This window comes from Falco biarmicus, chromosome 6 (genome assembly GCF_023638135.1).
Source record: "Falco biarmicus isolate bFalBia1 chromosome 6, bFalBia1.pri, whole genome shotgun sequence".
NCBI lineage: Eukaryota > Metazoa > Chordata > Aves > Falconiformes > Falconidae > Falco > Falco biarmicus.
In genome coordinates this window covers 48,491,220-48,516,735 of record NC_079293.1, presented here as the reverse complement: position 1 = coordinate 48,516,735, position 25,516 = coordinate 48,491,220, and the positions used below count along the sequence as shown (strand labels likewise).

The following is a 25,516-nucleotide window of genomic DNA, read 5'->3' as shown; positions in this document are numbered from 1 at the left end:
GAACACCAATGCCTGTCTGAAATTACTCCGATGCTCATGCCAATTAAAAAAAAAATAAATTCATTTATGTTTTCTGCTCTTCATTCTATCAACACAATCCAACGTGAACATTTACAAAATTACTCATTGATGACAAAATAAAGGATTAGTCTTCAGAGACACACACACAGTCTACTGCTGACACAAGCTCCCTTATTGCAACTACAAATTCACAGATATGTCATTTGGAAGCTTTTTCCTGTAAGTCTGCTCTAGCTTTCTCACAATAGCAGAAACGTGTGTTCTGCTATTATCCCTTAAGTCTCGATAAATGCATTCTGTAGTAGCTGTTCGCCAGACAATTTCGTTGAGGCCTCCCTCCCTTTTTTCCCTCCCCTCTAATAGGGAACAGTTTCTGTTTATGACTTCCTCTCCTTCACAGAGGACCTAACTCCCATGTTTTGTCAAAAGCTTGAGATTTCCTTCTAATTGTGACCCCAACAAAAGTGCTCGGAGCACTATTCCGTGCAACTTTTCATTTGGGCTCTCAGTGACTCCACATGGTCAGAGACCCACAGGTCAAACCCTCCAGATATCAGAGCAGTTAGGAGAAGGAAAGCAAGCATTGTATACCATCTGACAGGCCATTAGAAGTAGCTAATAAAGCCATATTTTGTTTGTAGCCATTTGTTACCAACCCACATTACAAATTTGTCCGCTTTGAACTTTATGGGAACATTCATGCCAGGACTTTTATATACAACGTGTGAAGGAAACGGAACAACTATTGAGCTGTTTAGCTGCGCTTACTGTGACACAAACCTGCTGAAAAAACTCCCCCAAAGGATGACACAAGCCAGCATTCAGTGCCGCAGAAAGTGGCCAGCTCCTCTGCAAATCCATCAAAGGGAAACTCTTTTTTCAAAGCCACATCAGAGAACACCATTCACCATTTAGTATTATATCTCTTTTGTTGTTTTTAGACACTTGTATAAGCTTGCTATGTAGCTGCTGTGATTTTACACAATGCCCTTAAGAAATAAAAAGATAACGGGCAAATTGTATAAATACCAGAATACCATGAAACAAAACATAACCAAATTTTATTAAAAGCGTAACACCACTATCATTTCAAGCTTCACTGTACAAAGACGACTTACTGACTACTACCCTGAAGAACAGCATTAACTTGAAAACAAGCTTAAGAAGCCATATTTAGCATCCCAAAATGACACTATTACTAGGAATACTAAACAAGGGATAGCGATCACGGATTTTCATATGCAGTTCAGAATTGAATACAGAATTCTCTTGCTCCAGGGAAAAACCACCGTGCTCGTATGGTCAAGCCATATACCCCAAACAGAGTTATGTTAAAGCATTTATTATGTTCACCATGCTTTGAATGCATGGATTGCTCCTAACTTCTAAGCCATTTTCCTTGGATGTAAGATGACGGGGGATTTGCTCACACTATCAAAAAAAGCTTTGTTGCCACATACAAAGGGTTGCAGTTGTTTTTAAATTTGAAAAACAAAACAAAACCCCACAAAAACACAACCCCAAACCAAAATAAAGTACAAAACTATAATACCTCACATTCCCCTCTGTATCCAAAGAGCAGGGGTTTTGAGCATATGAAGTGCTCTCTGGTTATGTATCAAAGCTTTTCAGTAATGAAGTGTCTCAGTAACAGCATTTGGGACCAACTTAAGAGTTTAAGCTATGTGGCCAAAATGGTTAACATTCACTGTTAATACTACCAGCTTACTCATACCTAGAATAATAATGAGCTACTAAATATACCAAACACTCAGGGACACAGATAATACCCAATACTCTGCTTAGATATCATGATGATGGAGGCAGGACAGAGCATGGATTAAAAGTAGGACAATTGTTTAAGAAAAATGACAGGCAAATTAGTAGAACATTAGTTCATAAATAACTTTACTTTTCTCTACTCTAATAAATACTGCACATGAAAAACCAGGAGGTAAAAAGTTGCTTTTAGTATCACTGCTTTTGAAAGTAGGTAGTTGTTGCCAAAACAGTTCAATGTCCACAGCAACTACTATTTTTAAGGTAATTGCCAGCATCCATTTTTGAGACCAGTTCAGAGAAATTAGTCTGTTTAAAAAAGGTTTCCTGAAAAGCTATCAAATTAATACTAAGTTCAACACAAATGGACATCTCTCCTCACACCAGTTTCCACAGCTTGTCCGGAGACATGCATGCCTTAAATGTCATGTAAAGAATTTGTGGCACAAATACTCTCTTAGGTGTCAAACATGTAACTTTAAAATGCTATGAAGATGTTTATTGCCTTGTTTTTAGAGGGACTGACAATTGTTTCTTGTGTCAGAGGTAAAACATACAACATACTACCAGATTTCACAAATACATTTGGTGTCTTGATAAGGTGAACTCTTCAGAGAGATCCCTCTGCTAACTGCAAATGAATACATAACCAGTTAACTATAGGAAATACCTGCATATTTATGATACATTATTCCAAGCCAGAGGTCACATAGTTTATAAAAGATTTTCATCACTTAAACTGAAATGTTTTTTGGAATTTACTAAATTCATGCTGGTTTACTACCAACAAACAAGAAAATCCCCAAACCACAAGGGGCACACCAAGACAAGGCTAAGGAGTACTTTTTCCATTAGAGTGAAATAAGACATTAAAAAATGCAAGTAGCTGCAGCGTCTTTGCAAAGTATATTGATTTGTGCTGTTTCCCCCACAGCAGAATGCACAGAGCTCAGAAAAACTAAAGTGTTAGTCCAAAGTAATCTCCTAACCAAAAGATCAACCTAGTCCAAATATCACTATCATATTCACTTCTACACTTCTGTAGTAATAGACAGTAACAGAATTAACATGTCAAACTTGTTTGGAGCAAATAACTGCTGGCAGCAGCATTCTAAACCAGAATCTACTGAAATCCTTTGAAAAGGGCACAGAAAACAGCCTCTTCCTCACCAGACTGTTTTGTGAAACTATGAAATTCCTAAAGCTAAAACAAAACAAAAAAAACCACACACCCACAGTCAATTATCAATTTTTTCTATGCAAATACACATGTGCACAAGCACAAAACATGCATATGCACAAACAGTGCTATTTTGAACCAGAACAACCTAAGTAAGGTCTACTCATACACAAGCTGTCTGTTCTCAACGTATTTTTGAGAAGTTTGTGATCAACCTCGTTTAATATTTCTTCTTTCAGTACTTCTCATCCACTCATCCTAGATGCAACGAAATGCTATGTAAAGTTCTTTCATTTTAAAATACAGAAACAAACATTAGTTTCTTACTGGTAAACTCGATGGTCTTTCTTGCTGGATTAGGTTCAAGTCTTCATGGTTAGGCTTTCCTGGGGCCATAGGGGGTTGAGATCTGGTTCCATAGCCTTCCTGAGACATGTCCTGCAACAACAGTTGTAATGTAATTATTAGCCTGACTCAGTCATTACAATTAAATCTGAATCACAGAAGGGTGAAAATGCAACAACTGAGTGCTGGTCATTTTTGTGATCAGAAGTTTTTACTAGTTAAACCTTTCTGATGGAAGTATCAAGCCCACACAGGTACCACTCTGACCTGTACTGTTTGTAAAGAAATCCAGGGAGCCGAGCAACATGCTGACAAGCAGCAGGGGGGGAATCACACCACTGAACATGGGGAAACACACAAAAACATACCTGCTAAATAAACAACTCCCTTTTACTGTAAAAAAGTAACAAGTATGAAGTGGTCAAAACATCCATCATACTCCCGAGATGTATTCTCAAGCATTTTGATGAAGTACTGGTCAGGTGGAACGCTGGACTTGAAAATACAATTGTAATCACGCTGTGTAATCAGACTCCTGTAACAACCCTGGGTGTACCATCACTACTAACTGGCACAACTTTTCAAACACTGGCTATCAGGTCACAGCACACAACACAGTTGCTGCATCCTGCCAATCTGCAACATCGGACGGGTTAAAAGGAAAGTGTATTTGAGCAAGAGAAGCTCCAAAGCCTGTAGCAGCAACCTGGGGATTTTTTCCCCCTATACAAGCCCAAGTGGTCTTAGGTAATGGACTAACACATCAGCCACCACCACACAGGGGTGGAGGGACAACAAAACAACCTCCCCCACGTTATCCCCCATCCCACAACACAAGCTTACTTCGCACCTATACATACTTGCACACTGCAAAGCCTTCGATTCAGTCTTCATTTTTGCTATTGTAGCAGCCTCTACACCAACTTCTTCAAGAAAAACAACAGAAAGTGCAATACCGACTTCAGCATGCGTAACTGGCAGGGAAAGTTGAAGAACCAGTTCCCGACTGCTAGAAAAAGATCTCTCACCTTAAAGGTTTTTCTTTGTTGTTTTTAAATGATTTAATTCTCTTCTCCCTGCCTGAGCCTACCAGCAATGCAGTTTGCTTCAGCCAACCTCACACCTTCAGCTTTGACAGGCACCTGAAGGCACGCACGTGCTGCTGGCACAAAGGGCAGGGGAAGCTGTCCTCTGCCCCATCCCACCCTCGCTGCTGTTTATCAAGGGCTGCTCGGACAGCCGAGTGTCCATACCAGCCCTTACCGCTCACACACGGACTCCACCAGGCAGCCGGCTTGCAGAGCTGGAAAGCTTTCTTGTCTCTGTTTTTAGCCCAGCTTCTGACAGAGGGAAATTTGTTAACAACCATACTGTTCCATTCAGCCCCTTCCACCACTTTGGACTCTCCCAAATTATTTTAAGGGACGCAGAAAATTTAACTGGGCTAATAAAACTATCGGCAAACCTGATATGATGCAAACCCAGCAACAAACGATCCTATCCCTAAGCCTGTGCCAAGTAAAATCAAGGAACACTTAAAAGGCCAGCACTTCAATGTGGTTACCAGCAGAGGGTAACAATTAGGCTTAAGGGTGACAAAGGCTGATGGCTGAATGATTATTATCCCCTGTGACCCCCCGCGCTCCCCCCCGCCCAGATTTGCACTTGTCACACAGCTCTCCTGCTGCGCACACCAGCAGGTTCCTGTGGATTAACAGTGAGGTTTAAAATCAACAAATGGCACAAGGCCTCCATTCAGCAGCCTTCACCCCAGTACAAAGGAGTAGAAAGGTGCAGGACAGCTTCACAATAGGCAAACAAATGAGCAAACCTCTGCTTTCCTTTTTATTTAAAAACGCGCACGCACGCACACACGCACTCACGCACATGCACGCTAGGGGCTGTCACTGCATAGGCATCTGCAATAAACCCAGCAACCCCATATTTCAACTCCAGTCCAGCATTTGCCTCTCTTTTTCCTAATTCTTAAAAAAAATACACCAAATGAGAACCACTTGTTCAAACAACAACAACAAAAAAACACCCAGAAACATGAAGAGTGGTGAAAAAGGATAAATGGAATATTAAATTTAGGAGGCGTCATTTTAGAAACACAATTGTTCCTTTTCCTAAACAGACACTACAGGATTTTGCTGGGAAGCAAAATATGTTTTGTATTTGAAAAATCAAGAGACATTAATTCCTTACAAAGTACCAAGCATGGTTTTTCCCACATGTTTGCAAGATTTTAACATCGCTTCCTACTGGAATTTCCAGGGGGGGCCAGAGCGGAGAGGGAAGAGACAGCATGCTTTCTCCTAAGAAATACTGCATCTTGACTAGAATTCACTTTCCCTGGGTATTTGAAAACTATCTATGAAATGTCTTGCCGCACACTGAAGAGCACATTAAAAATCCCAGACATGACACCCTTTGTCTTTTTAAATGCACCGTTTTCATAGTGTTTTCCTTTCTAACGGTGGAAAGATCAAATCCATTTGCTCAATTCTAGATGAGGTTTAGAAACAAATAACGCAGACATCCGTGCTTGTTATGACGTAGATACCTATGAACTCCAAAGGGGACTGAGATCACATACTCTTTCTTATATTCTCCATACAGTCATTTAGATACTTAGATCACTGGAAACTTGGAAAGTAGCTTTTGAGAAGTCATCAGTTTGCTCTCAGTAATTTGCAGGCATGGGAATCTTCCAGATGAAATATGCACAGAGCTGTGTGTATAATTTTATGTGTTTACACATGTGCATCGTCCAATAAAAACAGTCCATTTATACACTAAAGACAATCAAATAATAGCATATTTCACTAAGAGGTTGGCTTCATAACCAAAATTGTGCTTAGTATCATTTTCATTGAAAAACAGAGGAGAGAAAATCCCTACTGCCCTTCTTCAGTTCTGCATTAGAAAAATTTATTAATATGCAGCATATTACAGAATAGTTACAACAGATTTGGAGGGATAAGTAAGGACAGAAGCATTAAACTATCCGGCACTACAGAAATTGGCATGGAATTGGCGGTTTTCAGGCTTAGTTTTGAAAGGTCATTTTTCTTTCTAGCATCTAGGAATGGGTTTATTGGGGACTGAAGAGAGGGAACATAAGGGGAAGAGGAACATGTTACCACATGCTGTGCTACAGTCATGGCTGAGGAGTCCCCCATTGATGCTGGGGTTCAACCTTCTCCTGGGATCCCTGATTTTTTTCCTTTTGACTCCCAATATCTCGTTCATCAATGACATTGGCTTTCAAAGCAAAGCTTATGATTTTTTACGAATCACAGAAAATCCTTCCTCCTATAGAAGAAGAGCATGTGTGTCAGAGAGAAATCCAGGCTTTTATAAACAGAAGGCAACAAGTTTCCACTCAGAACTTCCCAACTTGGCACAAACCCAATCACATCATAGCTGTTACAGCACAAACTGTCAACAAAGTTGTAAATTAACTAAAATCAGGGTTTCCCCCATCAGATTTTAGAAAAGGCACAGGGACAACTAATCAGCAAGTCATAAATATAGACTCAAAATAGCTGAAGTTTAGACTGTTCAGACTTTTCAAAAAACATTCACACTGTGAAACAGGTAGAGAAAAAGGGTGGGGGGGGAGGACTATGCCTACGTATACACAGCCTAAAATCTATAATAATAACCAACAACAACTGCTTATCATCCTCAGAGCCAGGACTAGTTATATACCCCCTCTTCACATACAATTTTAGCTTGCTTCACGAATTGTGGTATACGGAGCTCAAGATTTGTGTAGTCTGAGGAGTAAAGGAGGAAGCAGGGTATTTTCTTCCCTCCTATTCTCTGTTACTATATTCATCTTAAAAACTTCTCAAGTCTCTGAAAAGATCAAGTGAGCCAATGTTACCAGCCTGCAAAAAAGTCGAAGGCCCCTTGTTCCTGCCTCCCACAATTCTTGCAGTTGGACACATACCCCCTTTGCTTCTGCCAGTGGTCTTTATTAGACGGCTTTGTGAAGTGGTGCAACTTAAAACTTGCCAGAAAAGTAACCCCCTTGCCCCAGCTTTGTCATAGATTACTGAGCAGAGGGGGCCTTGGGAAGGGTCGGGTGAGCAAAGAGAGGGAGGAAACTTCCCTCCTCCAGCAGCAGCCAGCCACCAGCCCAGCTCCACCAGCCACCAAACTGCAGCCCAGGTCGACCGTACCGCAACCACGTCAGAGGAGACCACAGGTAGAAAGCTTTTTCCCTTCTGATGTGCAATCCTAGTTAGTGTCATGCTTTCGTTCTCTAGCTGGACCTGGTCTGAAACAAGCAAGTCCGTCCACATTTACATGTTCTCGGCAAACCTGAATGAGTATAGTGCTGATAATGCTTGAAACCATGTAGATGAAATGCACATTTGTTGTAAGTTCCGCCAAAGAAGATAAAATCTAATTATTAAATAGTTTAAATTATTTTTAATGGAAAATGAAAGCATAGTGAAAGCATTACTGTTTGGGGGAAACCACATTTAAAGAAGGGCTGGGTGAGAAATCATTCAGGCTTCATCCACTTTACTGCAGCAAATTTCAGAGGGATAACATGACCACCCAGGAAGATAAGTACCATGATGGTTAAACAGAAGGAAAATAAATTATGGAAAATAATATACTAGACTTCAATTTGAAAAACTCATTAAAAACTATTTTAACTCATGTTCTTGATTCAGATGGTTGATCCTTAGAAGATTTCAAGTGTGGGAGCAGTGAATTCTACAGCAATGTGACAACAGCAAAATTGAAAGCAAATGTTACTTTTCTTTTTCCCCAGACCACTTCAGAATGGAAGTCAGGACCCAGTACAGCAGCCAAGAGGAGTACACAGCTCTACAATACAAGATAATTCTACTCATCTCTGAAGGGATGCTATGGAACAGAAAGAAGGCAAGTAGTATGTTACAGGCTACAGAAGGACATTCCTTGTCGCCACTTAACCAAGTACCTCTTCATTCTGTGTAAATACATACTAACACACCTCCCCTCTTTCCACCTTCTGCAGTAAAAAGCTACCCCCAAAAAAACCCCCCAAAACTTAACCAGAATGGTGACATACCACTCACTATACAGCTAACTTCTAGCCAAACTCCAACACCTTATCATGTCACCTCCCCAGCTGTACACTCCCCGGCAGCACAGAACTGACAAAGGACAGCCAACCTATTAGAGAAATATTGTAGGTAGGGCCACACTCAGAAAAAACGTTATGCCCAGGGGCACAGGCAACACACTCTCACAAAAGCAGCCAACAGAATGCAGCCCTGTGGGGAACAATCCACTACGGACAAAAGAGCAGAGAGGTTTGCCTGAAACCTGGGCAGATGGTCTGCAGAGGTCCTGCAGGATGTAGATGGACTCCTGCACAAGATCCTGGGTCAAGAAGAAATGCACATATGTGTGTCTGGAATTTTATGAATCAGAAATGGACAAACCAAAACAACCCTAAAGCCTTGAAGAAAAGGAAATTGGTATCTTGCAGCTGAAGAGCATTGTGTACAAACTGGAGAGTGAGTCTCTTACTTTACAGTGGGAATGGGTGATTGCAGAAAACATTGTTTTATTGGTCCCAGCACCTATTACGCCAACAAACAAAAAAAAAAAACAAAAAAACAAAAAAAAAAAAAAAAAAGAGAGTGCTAACCATCAGAGGTGGATTACCAGTGCAGTCTAGTAATCCTCTTAAACATGCTAGTCTGTGTTTATGTGATGAAGTGAATAAACCCTGCTCACAACCAGAACATGTAAATCATCTCAAGCCAACCCTCTACCCACCACCATGCAAGCCTGAATGGAGACAAGGAAAGCAGCTGTCCCGGAGTATGGCAGGCAACAGGCTGACATCTACCTCAACATGCTGATGCTATTTGTTAACTGTTGCTTCAGTGGGGCTGGCAAGCAGCAACTGCTCTTCTTTCAGGTGGTTATCATTTCCCCCCGTCCGGGGCAGAACTGTGTCGTCAGAAACAAAGATGATACTTTGCCTTAGCAAGTTAATTTTGGTCTTCATTACAGGTACTAAAGGGAGTCAAGAGCTTCAGAGAAGTACCAAAGCAAAACAGTCCTTTCCTGTTCCAAAAGGAGGCAATTCATCCAGAAATCACACAGAAATGTACCTGCAGAAATCTGGAAAACCTGCCCATTTGGATGCCTCAGGTGTAGACCAGGCACTGCCAGTAAGACATTTCATCTTCAATGTTACTAATACCTTCCCTTCCAAGATAACTGCAGGTTCATTCTAAAACTTAGTATTTCCTAGACCACTTTTTTTAAGCTAATTAAAAAAATTAATCTACATTGGGAACACCATTTTCTCTCTTCAGGATCCCAATTATCACAGAGTGACATCTAAGTGGTGTCTTAAGACTTAAGAGGGGGAAGGAAAAAAATATACTTTGCGTAGCAGGCAGCAGCTGATGCAAAAGATAGTTAACTTAGGTAAGCAAATATATTATTCAGGCTCAGTACATCAAAACTCTCAGGAAGTTATTAGAAACTCAGAATACCTAAATATGGATGGGTTTCCCCTGCAGAATACACTAAAAGCATTTTAAACGCAGACAGAGTCTAAAAAAAGCACACACACACACACACCCATACCCATTTTACAGGAAGAACATTGTTTGGGCAGCATAGCTTCTAGTCATGTATCAGGTAATCTGAGCCAACTAACAAGACAGAAGGGTCTCTCTTCCTAAAACGCTCTAGTCCATTTTCACATGTGTCTCATCTATATGGCCTCCAGGAGCCGTATTAAGCAAGTGATGCAGGAAGAGCTCCAAAATGAAATCATTCTCAGAAACCCTTACCTTCCTATTCTCTTTCCGCTACTATTGCTTTCCATGGATCACAGAACATATCAATAGCGGATTTAATCAGAAACAAGACATTTCTTCTTTCATACTTGTAACTTGCCACATGAAAAAAATAGGTGAGTTTGATGTTCGTCTTAAAATGTGACTGTTGCACATTGCACAGCCTGATAAACAGCTGTCGGTTCTTCATTTACAGGCAAAAAAGGTAGTTTTTCTTTGTTCTACAGATGTAAAGTTCCAGTGTGAATGGAGATGAGAGAGAACCTGAAGAGGTAATCTGAGAAATGTAACTTGGAAATGAGGGGTAAACCAAGCATTTTATTTCCATGATTTTTCCCATGTTTATAGAGCTTTTTGGAGTTTTCCTAAAAAACCCTACAAGGCTGGGCAGTCCAACCACGCTCTCATTTTCTACACCCACTCCTTCCTCTCCCTGCCCATCCTTTCACCGACAAAGCTATATTTAAAAAAAAAAAAAAAAGGAAAGAAGGAAAAAGAGACCTGGCAGTTTTTACATGTCCTATTCTTTATAGTCACTTGGGACAGACTACCACGTTAATGTGATGACTTACAGATTTTGTGCCATCCGGTGTCCTGCCCTGCCACATTAGTCCTTCCTAAAACTCTGGGAGGAATGCATTTCTTCAGCAAACCCGAGACGCAAAGCTGGGCTGAGAAACAGCTCTGCCCCCCGAAGAGCGAGCTAACCCCGACAGAACACAGGAGAGGGGCAGGATTTAAAACCTGCCGTTTCTTTCAATTTGGCTGCTGCAGAAGTGGGGAGCTGGGGGGCTCTGTGCCCCAGAGAGCAGCAGCCTGCCCCAGACTGCCTGCTGCCGTCGAGAAAGCTCTCCCAAGCATACGGCTCACTGGCAGAAATGAGGTCAGAGCACTGCCCGCAGCTTACAGCAGAGCTGAAAGCCTGAAGCCAGCTTACAGAATAAAAAGAAAAGCTGCACCGAGAGCAGCTGCTACCTCTAGGCTAATCAAGCTAGGTACCCACGGATGAGACTTCCTTGCTTGAGACCGTGAAACATTTCTTCAGTGTTTTCTTAGGGGCACGTCTGTAACTGCGCTTCAAGGTAAAAGCTTGGACTTCATTCTAAAGGCTCAGGAAAAACTGCAAATCTGTGAGGAAGGGTTGCAAGCAACACCCAAAACATCACTGAGGTCACACAGAAAACCCCAAAATGGTGAAGTTTGTTTTGTGGGTTTGTTTCCTACCCACACCTCAAATATAAAGCTATATTATGTTATAGCCAACATTTATATCACAGTCCAGTGATGCCTGTCAATTTATTCCCTAGTACTCCACCATGGAAGTCTCATAAAAGAAAGGACTGAAATGAGGTTTACCTACTATTTTATCAACAATAGAGTCACAGGAGCAGGAACTGAAGGTCAGGTGTAAAGTAATCTGTAGTAATTTTGGTAAAGAAGGGTTTCTCAGCTGGTCCCTACTGTTTTGGTTAACTTAATTTTTCAGTATGTGAGAGTGTTAGCATGTTACATTTGGGGCTATTGGAGGTAGAGTATTAGCTGCATTACCATCTTCTCTCTGCAGTCTGTGAAGACACAGAGTATCTGCAACACTCTTCAAATCCAGCCACCATGTGGAAAAATACCTTAGTCCAACAAGTGGAAAGAGAAAATCATTTCCACAAGGAAGCACCCACCAGCAGAAGCAATTCAACAGACTGCACATACAACCGTTTAAACCAACAGCAGAAAAATACTTCTTTCATCTTTGAGGTAGAGAAGTCTTCATCACCATCATCACAACCACATGTTTTTCAAAAGAAAGTATACCCAACTGGACTGATGTTGGGAGTGGTGGGAGGAGGGTATAGGGGGGTGGTGAAAACATAAAACTCTTGAGACCAGACCACTGACTACTCTTCAATACAGCAACAAAAAACCCAGTGACTTTCATTAGAAGTCAGTAAAGGATTGCTAGGTAATAACACAACAATAAACGTCTCCTTTTCCTTGACGGTGAAGGACCACAATCGTTACAAATTCTGTAGGCAGACACCCAAAACTCAGACACATGTAGCCAGTTATTTAATCTTCTACCTAAAAAAATGCGTGTGGAAAGTACCCAAGATGGGTACTTGGCAATCGGGGTACAAGGTACAAATCATGTGCAAGGTACACATGAAGACAGGCTGTAGGCTGTGTTCTTGCGTAGCTTTATATATTGAGGGACAGCTCATCAAGACCAACAGTTGTTCTCCTCTCTCCCACAACAAAAACACCAAGCAGTTTTGTCAACATGTAAACTTGTTTTTTTTAAGTGGTGTCTTATTTGATTTACTATTTCATTCTTTGTTGTCTGTATCTGATTACAACAACTAAAACGCACTGTAAGATCTCAGCTGCACATTCTAAAATCTATTCTAAATCCTACTACAGTACAAGAGAAATGCAGTAAAAGGGAAATACTGGGAAGAATAATGAATACATATAAAATATAGGCTGACGTATATTCAGATAATACAATGTCTCAAAAATACCAGTTCAAAATCCAGAAAATAAAACTAACTATATGTACACTTGAACATCTTTAATTACTAGAAAAAAATATGGGCAGCCAAAAAAAGTACATGGTAAATTTTATGCCAGGAAGTATTAACAAACTTACCTTCCCTACCTCTGAGGCAAATAATGTATGTTAATTTAAAGGCCGTAAGAGAATACTGCTGTATTGCATCTGGCCATGAGGTGTAATTCAGAAGACTACTGAAATTTGGAATATGTACTGCTCATACAGAACTAAAGAAAGAGAAAAAAAAAAATCTCTACCACTTAAGATTTATTAGTATTTTTAGACTTTACAATTTTATCACTTAATCCACAGTACTATACTATTTGCATTTTAAGTTTTTTTATTAAAACAGGACTTGTGCGTTTATATTCTAAAACATCTGTGTAGACCACTTCGTCTATGAACAGTCATCAGATTCATGGATCATAAAGTAAATGACTATTACATGATCAGGTATTTTTTGATAAACTCACTATTCTGTTTAACTTACTGCTAAATTTCAAAGCTATAGATAAAATTATTTCTGGGATATTAATTTTGCTCTCAAAGTAACAGTAAAAGAAAATCATCATTGTGTAATAAGGAGAGTGGTAAGGGGAGCAACAATAGCTACAATCACTATCTCCTAAAACAAAATAGTTTTTATCAACCTGCATTCCAGTAGTTTTACTATCAAGTTTATTAATGGACTCCTATGCTAATATCTAAATGCCAAGCAATTAATAGCACTGAACTATAAATGGCTTTGTCATCGCTCTTGTAGAGTTATTTTATAAAGCAAATGCAATTCTATCACTTCAGTGATTTAATGCAGGCTTTGTGAGGTTAATATTCCCAAGCATCGCAAAATAAAGAACTGCTTTAATTAACCTTCTGTGATTTAAATACTGAGAGAAATCAGAATTTAGAAACTTTAAATAATACCACCATTGTAACACCACCACTACTACTTTGTGGATCAAAGCCAAACCACTTATTTAAGAACTTTGAGAAATACATTTGAACATCTGTATTTTACTGTATTTCTAAACTCATTAAAAAGACTTTTTTCTAAGCATAACATACTAAATCCATGACAGATTTTACACAGTTTTTGTAGTTGAGATGAAAAATGTTTCCTTTCAGGAAAAACTGACATTGTTACTTTGAAAAACTCATTGAGCGTCTCCACCTTTTGAACTAGAATGCTTTGCAGAGATTTTTGTTATGAACATGGGACATTGCCTGCTGAATCTACAAACTGACTGCATGTAAGTGACCACTTAAAAATAAAGAAGCCAAACAGGACTTCCCTTTTTTCCTCTCAGACTAAATTTTTCTCTCTTTCCAATTTAGCTGAAAGGAGGCTCTTATTGCCAGAGTTTCCTTCTAATATTGTGTGCTAACTTCATTTTAGTACAGGAAAAAAGTCATCAGGACTCAGGCCTTTCCACATTTCTCACCTTACAAGCACAAGAGCTGCAATAGGTCTACTAGATTTAGAACAATACAAAAACACAGGAATCAAAATTAAAAACCAGCAGAGTACAGGTGGTCATGAACATTCCTGCCAAACAGGTTTGCAGTGAGCTGTGACCCATCTCCTCTAACTAACCCGCCAGATACCATCAAACCCCCATCAGCAGCAGATGCCCGAAGAGGTGCACTTGCTGGTTTCTCAGGAGAAGAAAGCCAACCTTCAAAATTCCTCCTGCAAACTACAAATGGAAAAGCCTACTTTCAGCAGAAAACCATTAACAGATGAACACAACAAAAGAATACACAGACTGGGCAACGAGGGAACTTTAAACTGAAGGTGCCATACAATTGTTAAGACAACACAGAGGCAAACAAATACTTTCACTGACAGCCCTTTGGGAGACCATAAAACAGAAGCATAAACAAGCTTGTTTCATTTCATACACAAGCAGTAGTACCATTTGCGAGATAAAATACTTCTTTCCCAGTAATATCATTTAACAAATCCAGGTTACTACAAAGACAGGTATGTGTAAGGGGTAATTATACATGCTAACTTTAAAGGTTTCAGACCTGACGGACTGGCGTTGATTTTTATTTGGCTAAATCAATTGCCATGTCTGTAAACACTTGCTTTAAAATAACAGGGCTGAGAAAGTCTTCTTGAAATCTGAATGCAGTTTTTTGGGTCTGGTCAAGATGCCTTTAGCAAAAATAAGCCTGCACTGCTGTGAGGGCTGCTCTGTGCTATGTCCTCAATTTTGTGTTCATACTCAGGTGTGAGTTTACAGACAATTATCCTTGCTTTTTCTGCCTGACCCTATTCCTGCTAGCTACTTGGCTCTGGAAGATCATTCTCCAAGTTTGACAAACTAGCACCTATTATAATCTTATAAATACAGATATAAATCACTGAGAAAAAAAAGAGAAAGGTTTGACACATTTCCTAGAATGATATACGCAATGACGAACAAATGGAGCATTCCCCCAGCAGACAACAATTGGCTATTCCCACTACACGGAAAAGATGTATCACAGGAGTCACAGTTTCACTGAACTCCTCAGCCAAGTAAGTGACCTCCGCCACACTGAGAAATAGCCATACCCTTAGCACTTACTTGGTATTATAGCAGCATCGTGATTACGAAATAAGACTTCATAAAAGCAGAAATCTAACAGGCAAAGAATTCAATCAATTAGGTGTTCGTTGAACCTACAGGTTCAAACATCATTTGCCCTTCCTGAAAACATCATGTGCTTAAGAAAGTCTCGGAAAGGATAAATTAGTTTTACGCACAAGAGCAGTACGGTTCCCCAAGTATCTCAACAGTTTGCTTGTTTTTAAATCATGTCAGTGTTCAGCAAGGTAAGGCGACAACTGCCTTTCAGCGGTGCTGGTCACTGGTGGCTTGTCTAGAAGCCAGGATTTAAGCCACGGTGCGTGAGTTTGGAAGTCAGTTGCTGAAAGCCTGCTCCCCACCTTCCCTCCTCCCCCCATGTCCACCCAAGTTTTATTACAGATGAAAAAAGTCAAGCACTCTGCCTTTTGAGATCTACCTGATCTCTCTGAGGTAGGCTGGCAACAAAAGGTTCACTGTACCAAAACAGATGCCTTCATAAAGGGTTACGCTGTATACTTTAACCTGGCTGGTTAAAGAAGGCTGGAAAAGCGGCCCAAAGTATGCAGGTCTGTACGAGAACTTTCACCCAGGCACTTTGTTAGGCACATGTCTGCTCACTACATACCAGCAGCCCTGATTTCTAAAAGCCAACCAACAAGCACACCTCAGAAGCAAAAGTTCTTGGTGCCATGAAACTTGGGTTAAATGGTTTAAAGGAGTCGCTTCTCCCTTGCATCTCTTCACCCTGGAAAGGAAATAATTGCTTCTAAGCTAAAACCGGTGTTTCAAGACAGCATGAATATACACTGGGCACCTCTGTTGCTGGGACGGCAGAAGCCATGAAGCCTTGAAGGGTTTATGGTACACAACAGGTAGTGGCATCAGCCACTGCTGATGATGGCGGGCAACAATCTCTCCTGAACATCAAAGTCAATTTAGTTCTCATGTAACTGTAATAGCCAACTTCCACAAAGAATGCTTTCCTACATGCCTGGCAGCAACCGAGATTAACATACAAGTTTGTTCTTTCTCATTTCCTGCGGTTCATAACACAACAAATATTAAGTGCAACCACCCGTCTAGTGATAGATGATTACAGACACGAAAGTTAAAAGGACAGAAGGACAAATGATTTTCATTACAACTTTCAGCTGTGGGCAGCTGTATGTTAGTTTCTAAAGATGTTTAATTTAAATTTTGCAGGATTTGAGACTGGTACCATTGACTGGTAATTCTGTGCCAGTTTCTAGTAACTTGAGTGAAGATTTTATTAAAAAGAGTAACTTCATTGAGGTACAAAACTTAAAATTTTGACTCACTGAGGACTGTCTGTATTACTAATGAATTTGGTATTTGCATGTAACACAACTATTCCTAACTTACAACAACAGTATTTTTGTACAGTGTTACAGCCCAAAACAGCTTGACAATGTTAATTAACATGCTGTTAAGAGAACTTTCACAGCTCACATCAAATTTAAAAACAAGATTTCATCCTTATTGTACCAAAATCACTTTAATAAATTGATACATTTTGCCACAATACAATTTGTTCTGTTTTCAAGACACTCATACAGCTTGGACATGAAAACAGATTAATTAGTTTCACATTTTGTTCACATTTTCAGAGACTGTTTCAAATTGGCTAATGTTTTATCTGTCCTACCTTGCACTGACTCAATGCTAGAAACAGATGTCTGCGCAAGAACATTCTCACCATCATCTCAGGATTGCAACTGAGACTAGTTCCAGCTCAGCAATAAACCTGAAACATATGGCCTCCATTGAGCCCAGTTCAGGAAAATGGAGAGAAGCCGCAGCCCCTTGTGGGAGCACAAGTGTTCCCCAGCCCTCTGCCCAGAGAGACCAACTGAAGCATCAGCAGAGACGCTCCCCACCTCCTTACACACGCCACCTTCCTGCTTCCGATACCTTTCCACCTGGGTCTACTGATGTGGTTCACAAACTCTTACGGGCCTGAACTGCATTCATCCCCCTGGCCCACACTCAGGAAAAGGTAAAAAAAAAAAAAACCAACAACAAAAAAACCCCAAACCAACCAACACCAAAAAAAACCCAACCAACAAAAACCCAAAACAAAAACAAACAAAAAACCCAAAACAAACAAACCCACAACCAAACCAAACCAAACCCACACCCAACCAAAAAACCAAACCACTAGTCAGTCTGCTCTTTATTTGTCCTACGACAATCTGTGTTGCAAAAAACCTCACCAAGATCGGTAGGTAGATCTTATCAGTAGACAAGGTATTATACGGGGAGGGGGCGGGGGGGGTGGGGGTGGGGGGGGTCGCGCAGAATAAGGTTTTGGCCAGCTTTTAGAACATTAAAATAAAACGTGACAGTGGAGGAGCCTTGTTTGCTTCCTTGTTTATAAAACATTTTATTTTTTTTAAATAAAAACAGACTAAAGACTGAGCCTAAACTACCTGACTATTCCTTTAAGGCATTTAAAAAAATAATAGTCATAGTAACCACAAGGGAACCATGTAAAACACACACACAGAACCTCTTTGCGGACACTGTTAACCAGAAGGACCAATGCCCCAGAAAAGTGCAGATGCATGCTCCACCTCAAGGACCTGCCACGCTTTTTTTACCCTTTTAATCTCATGCCTGCATGTGAGAAAAGGGATCAGCATAATCCCACTCTATTCTGGAAACTTGCAAGCAGAAAGCTTCCAGGAACACGTAAAACAAATGATTACTTTAAGATAACAGCAGCAGGTGTAGAATAAAATCACTATTTCTGTTTAACTAAGAGTGAGATCATAATTATTTTGCAGATCCATTTCATCTGTCAAAAAGTGATATGGTCCCAACTCATAAAATTATCACACAATAAACCTCAAAGGCACGATCCTATCTCGATACATATGAACACATGCTACATAAAACAAGAAAATATATAAACATGGCTGTTTAAAAGCCAGTTGGAAAGCATAATAACCAAAAATATACATCACGCTATCTTAACAAAATAATGTTTGATGATGACAGTTTAAGTTTGCAATTACATGACATTCATAAGCAAAATATCACTTCTACTTATGGCAGAAGATTTAAAACTGCAAAAACAACTGAAGCATTTATTCATTTATATGCCATTTCAAGATAAAAAACCCTGCCAAGGGCAACACTGTAGTAGTGTAGCACATCTTTCTTTTTTTCTTTTACAGAGCAGTAAAGGTAAAAAGAATTAAAAAAAAAATAAAAATAAAAAAACCCAAGGCGGTATCTACATCTACTGGCAATATCTAATGATCAATGAATCTCCCACTGCAATAAATTTGCTTAAAACAAAGCTCTTCCTTTAATGGTTTTTACACAGCAGGCTCCTGATACGAAGAGGGGATGACTGATGCTGGCTTACAATGCGGCTCTATAGTAAACTATGCCAGTATTACTATCAAATCACCTCTTACAAACTCCCTTTCTGCCCACCATGCAATCAATTTAACAAAGATCTAAACAACTTAACAGTTCAAACACTCAAATAAATCCCATCCTCCTCCTTCCCCTCCATGCTTATTAGAAGCATGTAAAGTCACAAGTCACTGGAACAATCCCAGAAATTATTTTATCTGTTTACTTTTATTTACAAGATTGCATATTGAATTCAAGTGAGTCAAGGAAAAGGAGTGATGGCTTCACGCTTCTGTGATGTGTGAGAAATGAACACGCATACCAATTCCAAGGCACAACACTAAGAGTTACACCTGACTGCAGAAGCTTGCTCGCATTATGTCTAGAAGAGCAAAAGTAGAACTATATAAAATTTCATCAGTTTTCTCCCCATAACAGAATAATATCCAGTACATCACGCTACAAGGTTTTACATAAGAAGAAACCAGTGTCAAGAAAAAGTCCATCATCCATCCAGAATAAACACTACTTTCTAGCTTCATAATGTCCAAAACAAGTAGATTGACATAAATCTACAAGGAAAGTAAGAAAATACAGTAAGGAAAAGGCGGCAAATTCCTGAGAAGTCCCCTTTCCCCAACTTGAAGTAAAACCAGCTCAATCATATTCATATCACAAAGGTGGCAATCATGGAGACAGCTTATTTACCCTAAAACAGAACACAAAACTTCTTCACCTCATAGCTACACCCTTGCTACAAAAGCAAGTTCAGCCTCCAGTCCACCAGGCACAGAACAGCCTGTAAATTCTTTGGGGCAAAGACCACCTTTTTGTTACGGGCTTGGAGAACAACCAGAATCATAATGTCCTGATCCACAGCTGGGGCTACCACGAACCACTTCAATACTATTAGAGTGATCGTCTCTTGCTTCATGATCCAGCCACACTCTCCAGGAAAAGTACTTGTAGTCTAAAGTTTTCCCACAATGCTGGCTAGCCAGCATCAGGCAAAAACATCTTCAGAAGCCAGCTTCTCTTCTTGAGGCCAACATCCTGAAACAGTTGGCTTTATGTATTCCTCAAAGTTGTGACCATTCAAAACCAGGACGTGCACCAATGTAGAGTGTAAAAAGCGACATCAATATAAAAAGGCAAGAAAGTGTTTAATGAAGAATACAGAAAACGTGGAGGAAATTGATTTCCAAGATGGAAAGGAAGAGCAATACTATGGATGACAGATTGTGTAACTGAAACTACCTTACTTTTCTAATTAACAGGATTATATAAAGAGGATGTATTGATATTTTTAAGAGCAGAAATAAGAAAGATATGCCAACCAGTGCAACAGATATTATATGATTTCATGGTTTATTTTAAAGTTCTGTTTAGAATATAAAGCAGTACTAAAATCACAGAATCACACAGGTTTGAAGAGACCTTCAGAGAAAGGTTATGCCGTCAAACCTCTAGTGCAAAGAAAGTCTAACAACAACAGGGTGTTCGGGGGCCCTGTCTAGTTGAGTTCTGAGTATCTCCAAGGATGGAGATTCCAGTCTTTCCGGACTCATTCTCGTGTTTGAAAACCCTCATGGCAATTCTGGTTTCTTTTCTTTTACCAAGCTGCAACTTCCTTCATCTCAGTCTGTCCCCACTGCCTCTTATCTGAGCTTGGCTCTGTTCTCCCCCACATCCTCCCACCTGGTAGCTGTAAAGAGCAGAAAGACCTCCCTTGGCCTTTCTCTTTGTAAGGCTGCCCAATGTATCAAATTCAGTGAACTCGGCCCTTAAAATTCCTAAAACTGTATGATTACCTACTCCCATTTCTCTCGCTAAATTTTTAATCAAGTAAATGCTAATTTTTGAATTATTTTCAAAAGATAACCAGTCTCATATAAGCAAAGACCTGTATGTTTAAGCAGACATGATTTTCAAAATTTCTGTCTCAGCAGCAGAATCTGACGTACACTCCAACTTTTTTGTTATCCTAGTATTCATTTTTGTATTGTCCACTGGCTACCACTTGATGGTAACTCTACTATGCATCAGCAGCAGAGAAAGAACACTGTCGCTGCAGTATCAAAAGTACAGACTTCAACTTCTTGTGTTAGGAATTCATTTTCTAGATTAGCAGTTCCTGAAGAATGGGAAAGAACCCAGTAGTGAGGTTTTACAGAGAAACATTAGAGAGGAGATATTCACTTGATGACCCTTCTTGAGACAGGGGGAAGAGCAGCCATGGAACCAACCTGGAGATGAGATGGGGAAAAGAGAAGGAGCAAGTCCCACGGTGTTAAGGGCTAATTATTATTTATATTTAGTACTCCCATCTACACACAAGTACTCCAGGAAAAGTCTATATAATGCAGAACCTGGGATCAGAGTTCAAAACTTAAGAGGCTGACCACTACTGAAGAACAGGATAACCAACCCGTCACCCATAAACCACAAAGAATTTCAGGTGCGATTCTCACACTGAGGATTACCACCTGCAAGGCTGTGTTGGTGAGGACCTTATGTATCATCGGAATTTGCAGATTCAGGCAAAAATGCCTACTGACCTTGAGATGCCTGTATCGCCCCTAGAGCCTGGATTTAGACACACCTTCCATGTATGCTCAAAGAAGAAATATGGCTACATAGAGGCTGGTATCTTCTGCTTCTGAATCCGTCCCTGCCTTTCTCTTCATCCTAGTTCTCTGAAGTCCATAATGTATGGAAGGCTTTACTCTGATTTAGTCTTCATCCTCTTCTATCATACCCCTCAACTCATTGCACAAACCTTCGCTTTACTGGCTATGATAGCAAATGATGTAATTGGAACATGTATCAACAGATTAATCAGTATCTTGTTATTTCCTAAGTCCTGTATAGTTGGTATGTTTTCTATATTTTTAAACTAAAATAATCAATCCATTCAACTGACAGTATTTAAAATACGATGAGGTGCCCAAGGCAGCAAAAGAACACTTCAGTTTCACAAACTGTGATATGTAGGCATTGGAGCAACTGTGTTTCTTCTGTCTTACAGGCTGCATTACGAGGACTTTTATCTGCTAAGGCTTACCAAGATGCTTATGAGCAGTATTTTCAAGTCACAAAGAAATCAAACATTTAATGCCAAAGTAAAAAAGGAGAAAATTAAATTTAAAGACACAACTGCAATCTTTAAAGTTGCAGTTACATATAATCCAAAAGATGGAAAGTGGTGACATTTACAAGAATATCATAGATACAATTAAGAAGTCTATTTCATAAACCATCCAGCATTTTAATGAAAAAAGTTAATTCTCAATGGAATTTTAAAATGTAGATGAAGAAAAATTAACATGTAATTACACCGTGAAATTATCATAGCTTTATTTTAAAAATCAAAGGAGGGAAGCCTCCTGTATCACTGCTACTTACAACATCTTTTGTTAGTTTATTTTACACACTATTTTTATTTCAAGCTAAGATTTCAACATTGCACCAGCATTATCCCAAAATGTTAATCAACCATGCCTGACAGAATTCCCCAGTGATCTGCAGCAAGTGCTGATGCTTCCACTAATACCCAATCTTGAGCAACTCACTTTTGTTAGATTTCCCAGGATGGCGGGTATGCTTTAGTTTCATCCTTCCATTTCCAGATCACCTCTCTGTGATTAACAGTGTTGAGACGGCAGATAGAACTGAGCCTACAAGTTCAGCTGCATCAGCTATGCACTTCCATTTTGTTCGGTATCTAAAATCTGGGTGTTTCTCAAGCCCTAGGAAGCAGATCCATACCCTATAGCTTCTGATCTTAGTTAAAAACAGAATCACTTTAAACGAATTTTAATGGCTAACATATAAAGCATAATTCAAGAAAGAACAGCAATGGATATTGAATTATGCAGTTTCGCTAACTGGATATGCAAACTAACAACATTCAAATTAATAGCTGTAATATCAATTTAAAATATCTCTTAAGAAGCTCCCTTGACAAAGCAGCTTCAAAATACCTTTAACTCATCTACTCTCGAAGGAAGTAACACAAAAAACAAAACAGTAATGAACATGTTAGATGCAGGAGCTCTCAACCACCTCTGTCTCGTGAGTGGAAAACAAAACAAAACGGAAGGAAGGAAAACCTCCAGCCTCCACTGACATCTGATCAAGAAACTGTTACTTCTTTTTAAAAGCAGAATTAATAGTTGCTGGGGTATATACACTGGCTTTATTCAAAACAGCTGATACAAAGTAAAGCCTGAAAGTGCGTGCAGATGTATTTGTGGGTACATCCCCGAAGATTTTTCAAAGGATGTTGTCTGATTCCAAGTTTGTTTAATTTTGTTTTTAACACTGTTACCTTGAAAAGGGGTTGGGTGGGTTTTGTTCATTTCACACAGATCTTTTTTATACCTTCAGCTGCAGGGCGACTGTTAGTAGTGGAAGACAGTGCTTACCTGCTGAGCCTGGTATCTCTGCTGGGCCTGCGACAGATATTGTGCCTGGGGTGGCAGATGCTGTGGCTGCTGGTTGTAGTATGGCTGCTGGCTCTGCTGGCAGTAGCCACTTACACCTTGCTGACCATACTGAGGCGGTATCTGTTGGAAGAGGCAAGCAAAGGAAATGCATGAGTTGAGGCAGGAGGACACGGGATCAAACTACATCACATCTGTATGGCAACCTGATCAGAAGTGATACCCTCAGCTATACACCTGACCCAGCCGTTCTACTCTTTTACTCAGCAGTTAATGCAAGCCCTTAGATGCTCTTGCCAGAGCGGGAGGAGTAAGCCCGAATGCTCTGCATAGTTACTGTTTTCAGGAAGAGCTTCTAAGGAAAATGCTATGCTTCTGAACATCACGAACCCATAATGCCCACCCTTAAAATACAGAAGCAGTTATTTTAAATGTTTGCTCTCCATCGGGACACTACTGAGGCAAATCGACAGAGGAATCGTTCTGATGCACTGACCCAGAAGCAGAATTGTGGAAAAAAGGCATAACGCTAAAATAGACACTGAAAGAGAAATGCCTTTTTTCTTTTTCAGCAATAAAGTACTTATTTTTGTAAAATATTTTGCCCACAACCCTCACATTTTTAGCATTTATGTGTTTAAGCCTCACACAAAAAACTTAGGGTCTGGCATGTTTTTTGGTTTTGTCTAGTTTAATCTCTCAGTCTCCTCCTCCCTACTAAGATTTAGCTTTTATAAAAAATAAAAGCAGAACAAGTGCAACACAAAATAACCTGTTCCAGGTCCTATTAACAGACAAATCAGCACATGTATCATGCACCGAGAACCCCCCACACATGGAGAATTTAAGTTGTAACCAAAAGTCAATTACGTCAGAGGAATTTTCTGCATCAGTTTTATATGTAAGCCTTGAATCAACACACACTGACATTTTCTTCAAGTATTTGAAGGAGCACACTTTTAACAAGCTCCTGATATTGTGTCTATATTGCCCGGATTTTAGGTACCCTTGCTTCTTTTCCCGAAACACTGGTATTTAGTACCATTTCAGGTGAATGACAGATGCAGCACAGGACTTCTCCCTTCTAGAACGGACCTCCTGTTGGTCCTGCGCATCCCCTGCCCTAAGCAAATGTCTCAGATACCCGACCACATCTGAAATGCTTTTATCTCTGAACCATTCCCGGTGAGTTTCTGATACACCGATAAATCTGTTTACTCAACATGTAAACACATACCTGTTTCTACCTAAAGTTAACTTCCTACATTCATTCAACAATACAGTAATATTTGCTAGGCAATAATAATAATACAGAGTCAAATTTAAACACCTGCTTAGGCTGTTTTTACTATCACAACTTGATCTGTTCCTATTACTTTTGCCAGAAACCGATCATCCTACTTCCTGCTACCTGCTAAGGTCAGCGCTGTAACCGCAGTGCTGTGCTTGCTCTCTTTCACTTGCGCTTCCATTTCCTTCCCCATCATTTCACAGGCAGTTAGAGGTTTCTGTGACCAAAACAAGCCTTCCCAACAAATACCCTCTCCCCGCTGATGCATAAATGAGGCAGTTATAATGCAAACTAAAAAGGGTGTGTTGGAATATCATCAGGCAAACAGACAGCTGGAGTCTGCGATCTGACAGAAGACCACATGGTGATTTGCCCATCAGCTGCAAAGGTTGCAAAGCCTGGACTGGTTCCTAGGAAATGCTGAGGAGAAACCTATGTTGTGGTCCATCTGGGTCCCAGTAACACTAGGAAGAAAAAGGGAAGGATATCCTGACAGCAAAATAGGGGCTTCTGGAAAGAAGAGAAAGAGGATTTGAATGCCTAGTCAACAGGATGTGACAAAACAAGAGATCAGATTCACGTGGAACTGGACTATTTCTAGAACAAAGATACTTGTACAGGACGGCTGGAGCTCACTTGAACATAGGAAACAGGTTGCTCATACCTAAGGATCGAGAAAGAGGGGGGGGGCGCGGCGGGGGGAGGAGGCAATCAGAACACATGGTTCAAGTGTGAGGCATTGCTACAACAAATGAAGACACGGAGATTCTGGGTCATCAAGTGAAGATGCCAAGAAGAATCAAAGAATAAGAACAGATACAGACAACTGCAGTGTAAACAGGGTGGCAAGAAGAAAATCCAGCAATACATTGCCTTCTACACAAAGCAGGGGAGAAGAAGAAACACTGGATCACTGCAACATCAAGCCTCAAACAAAAGCACTAGCAGCAGTCACATCAGAAATCTGATAGAAGGGAGACAATTAGTGTGTCTCTGTTTGGCATCATCCTAGGATACAAATACACAGGGATGACAGCCAGTGACAAAGTAACATTATGCTACACAGAGTTCAGAATCAAATAAAATGAAAACTCCACCTCACCAA

At 40.1% G+C, this 25,516-nt stretch overlaps 1 protein-coding gene across 14 annotated transcripts in view; it reads right to left on the bottom strand.

Moving 5' to 3' along the window:
- ARID1B (AT-rich interaction domain 1B) overlaps window positions 1-25,516 on the bottom strand; it is a 335,886-nt gene that overhangs the window by 228,803 nt on the left and 81,567 nt on the right. For all 14 annotated transcript variants that reach the window (XM_056344131.1, XM_056344137.1, XM_056344139.1 and 11 more), the window contains exons 3-4: window positions 23,103-23,243; window positions 3,308-3,418 (exon numbers count right to left, since the gene is read on the bottom strand). In XM_056344131.1, the coding sequence (XP_056200106.1) occupies window positions 3,308-3,418; window positions 23,103-23,243 (252 nt within the window). The remainder of the gene's footprint in view (window positions 1-3,307; window positions 3,419-23,102; window positions 23,244-25,516) is intronic.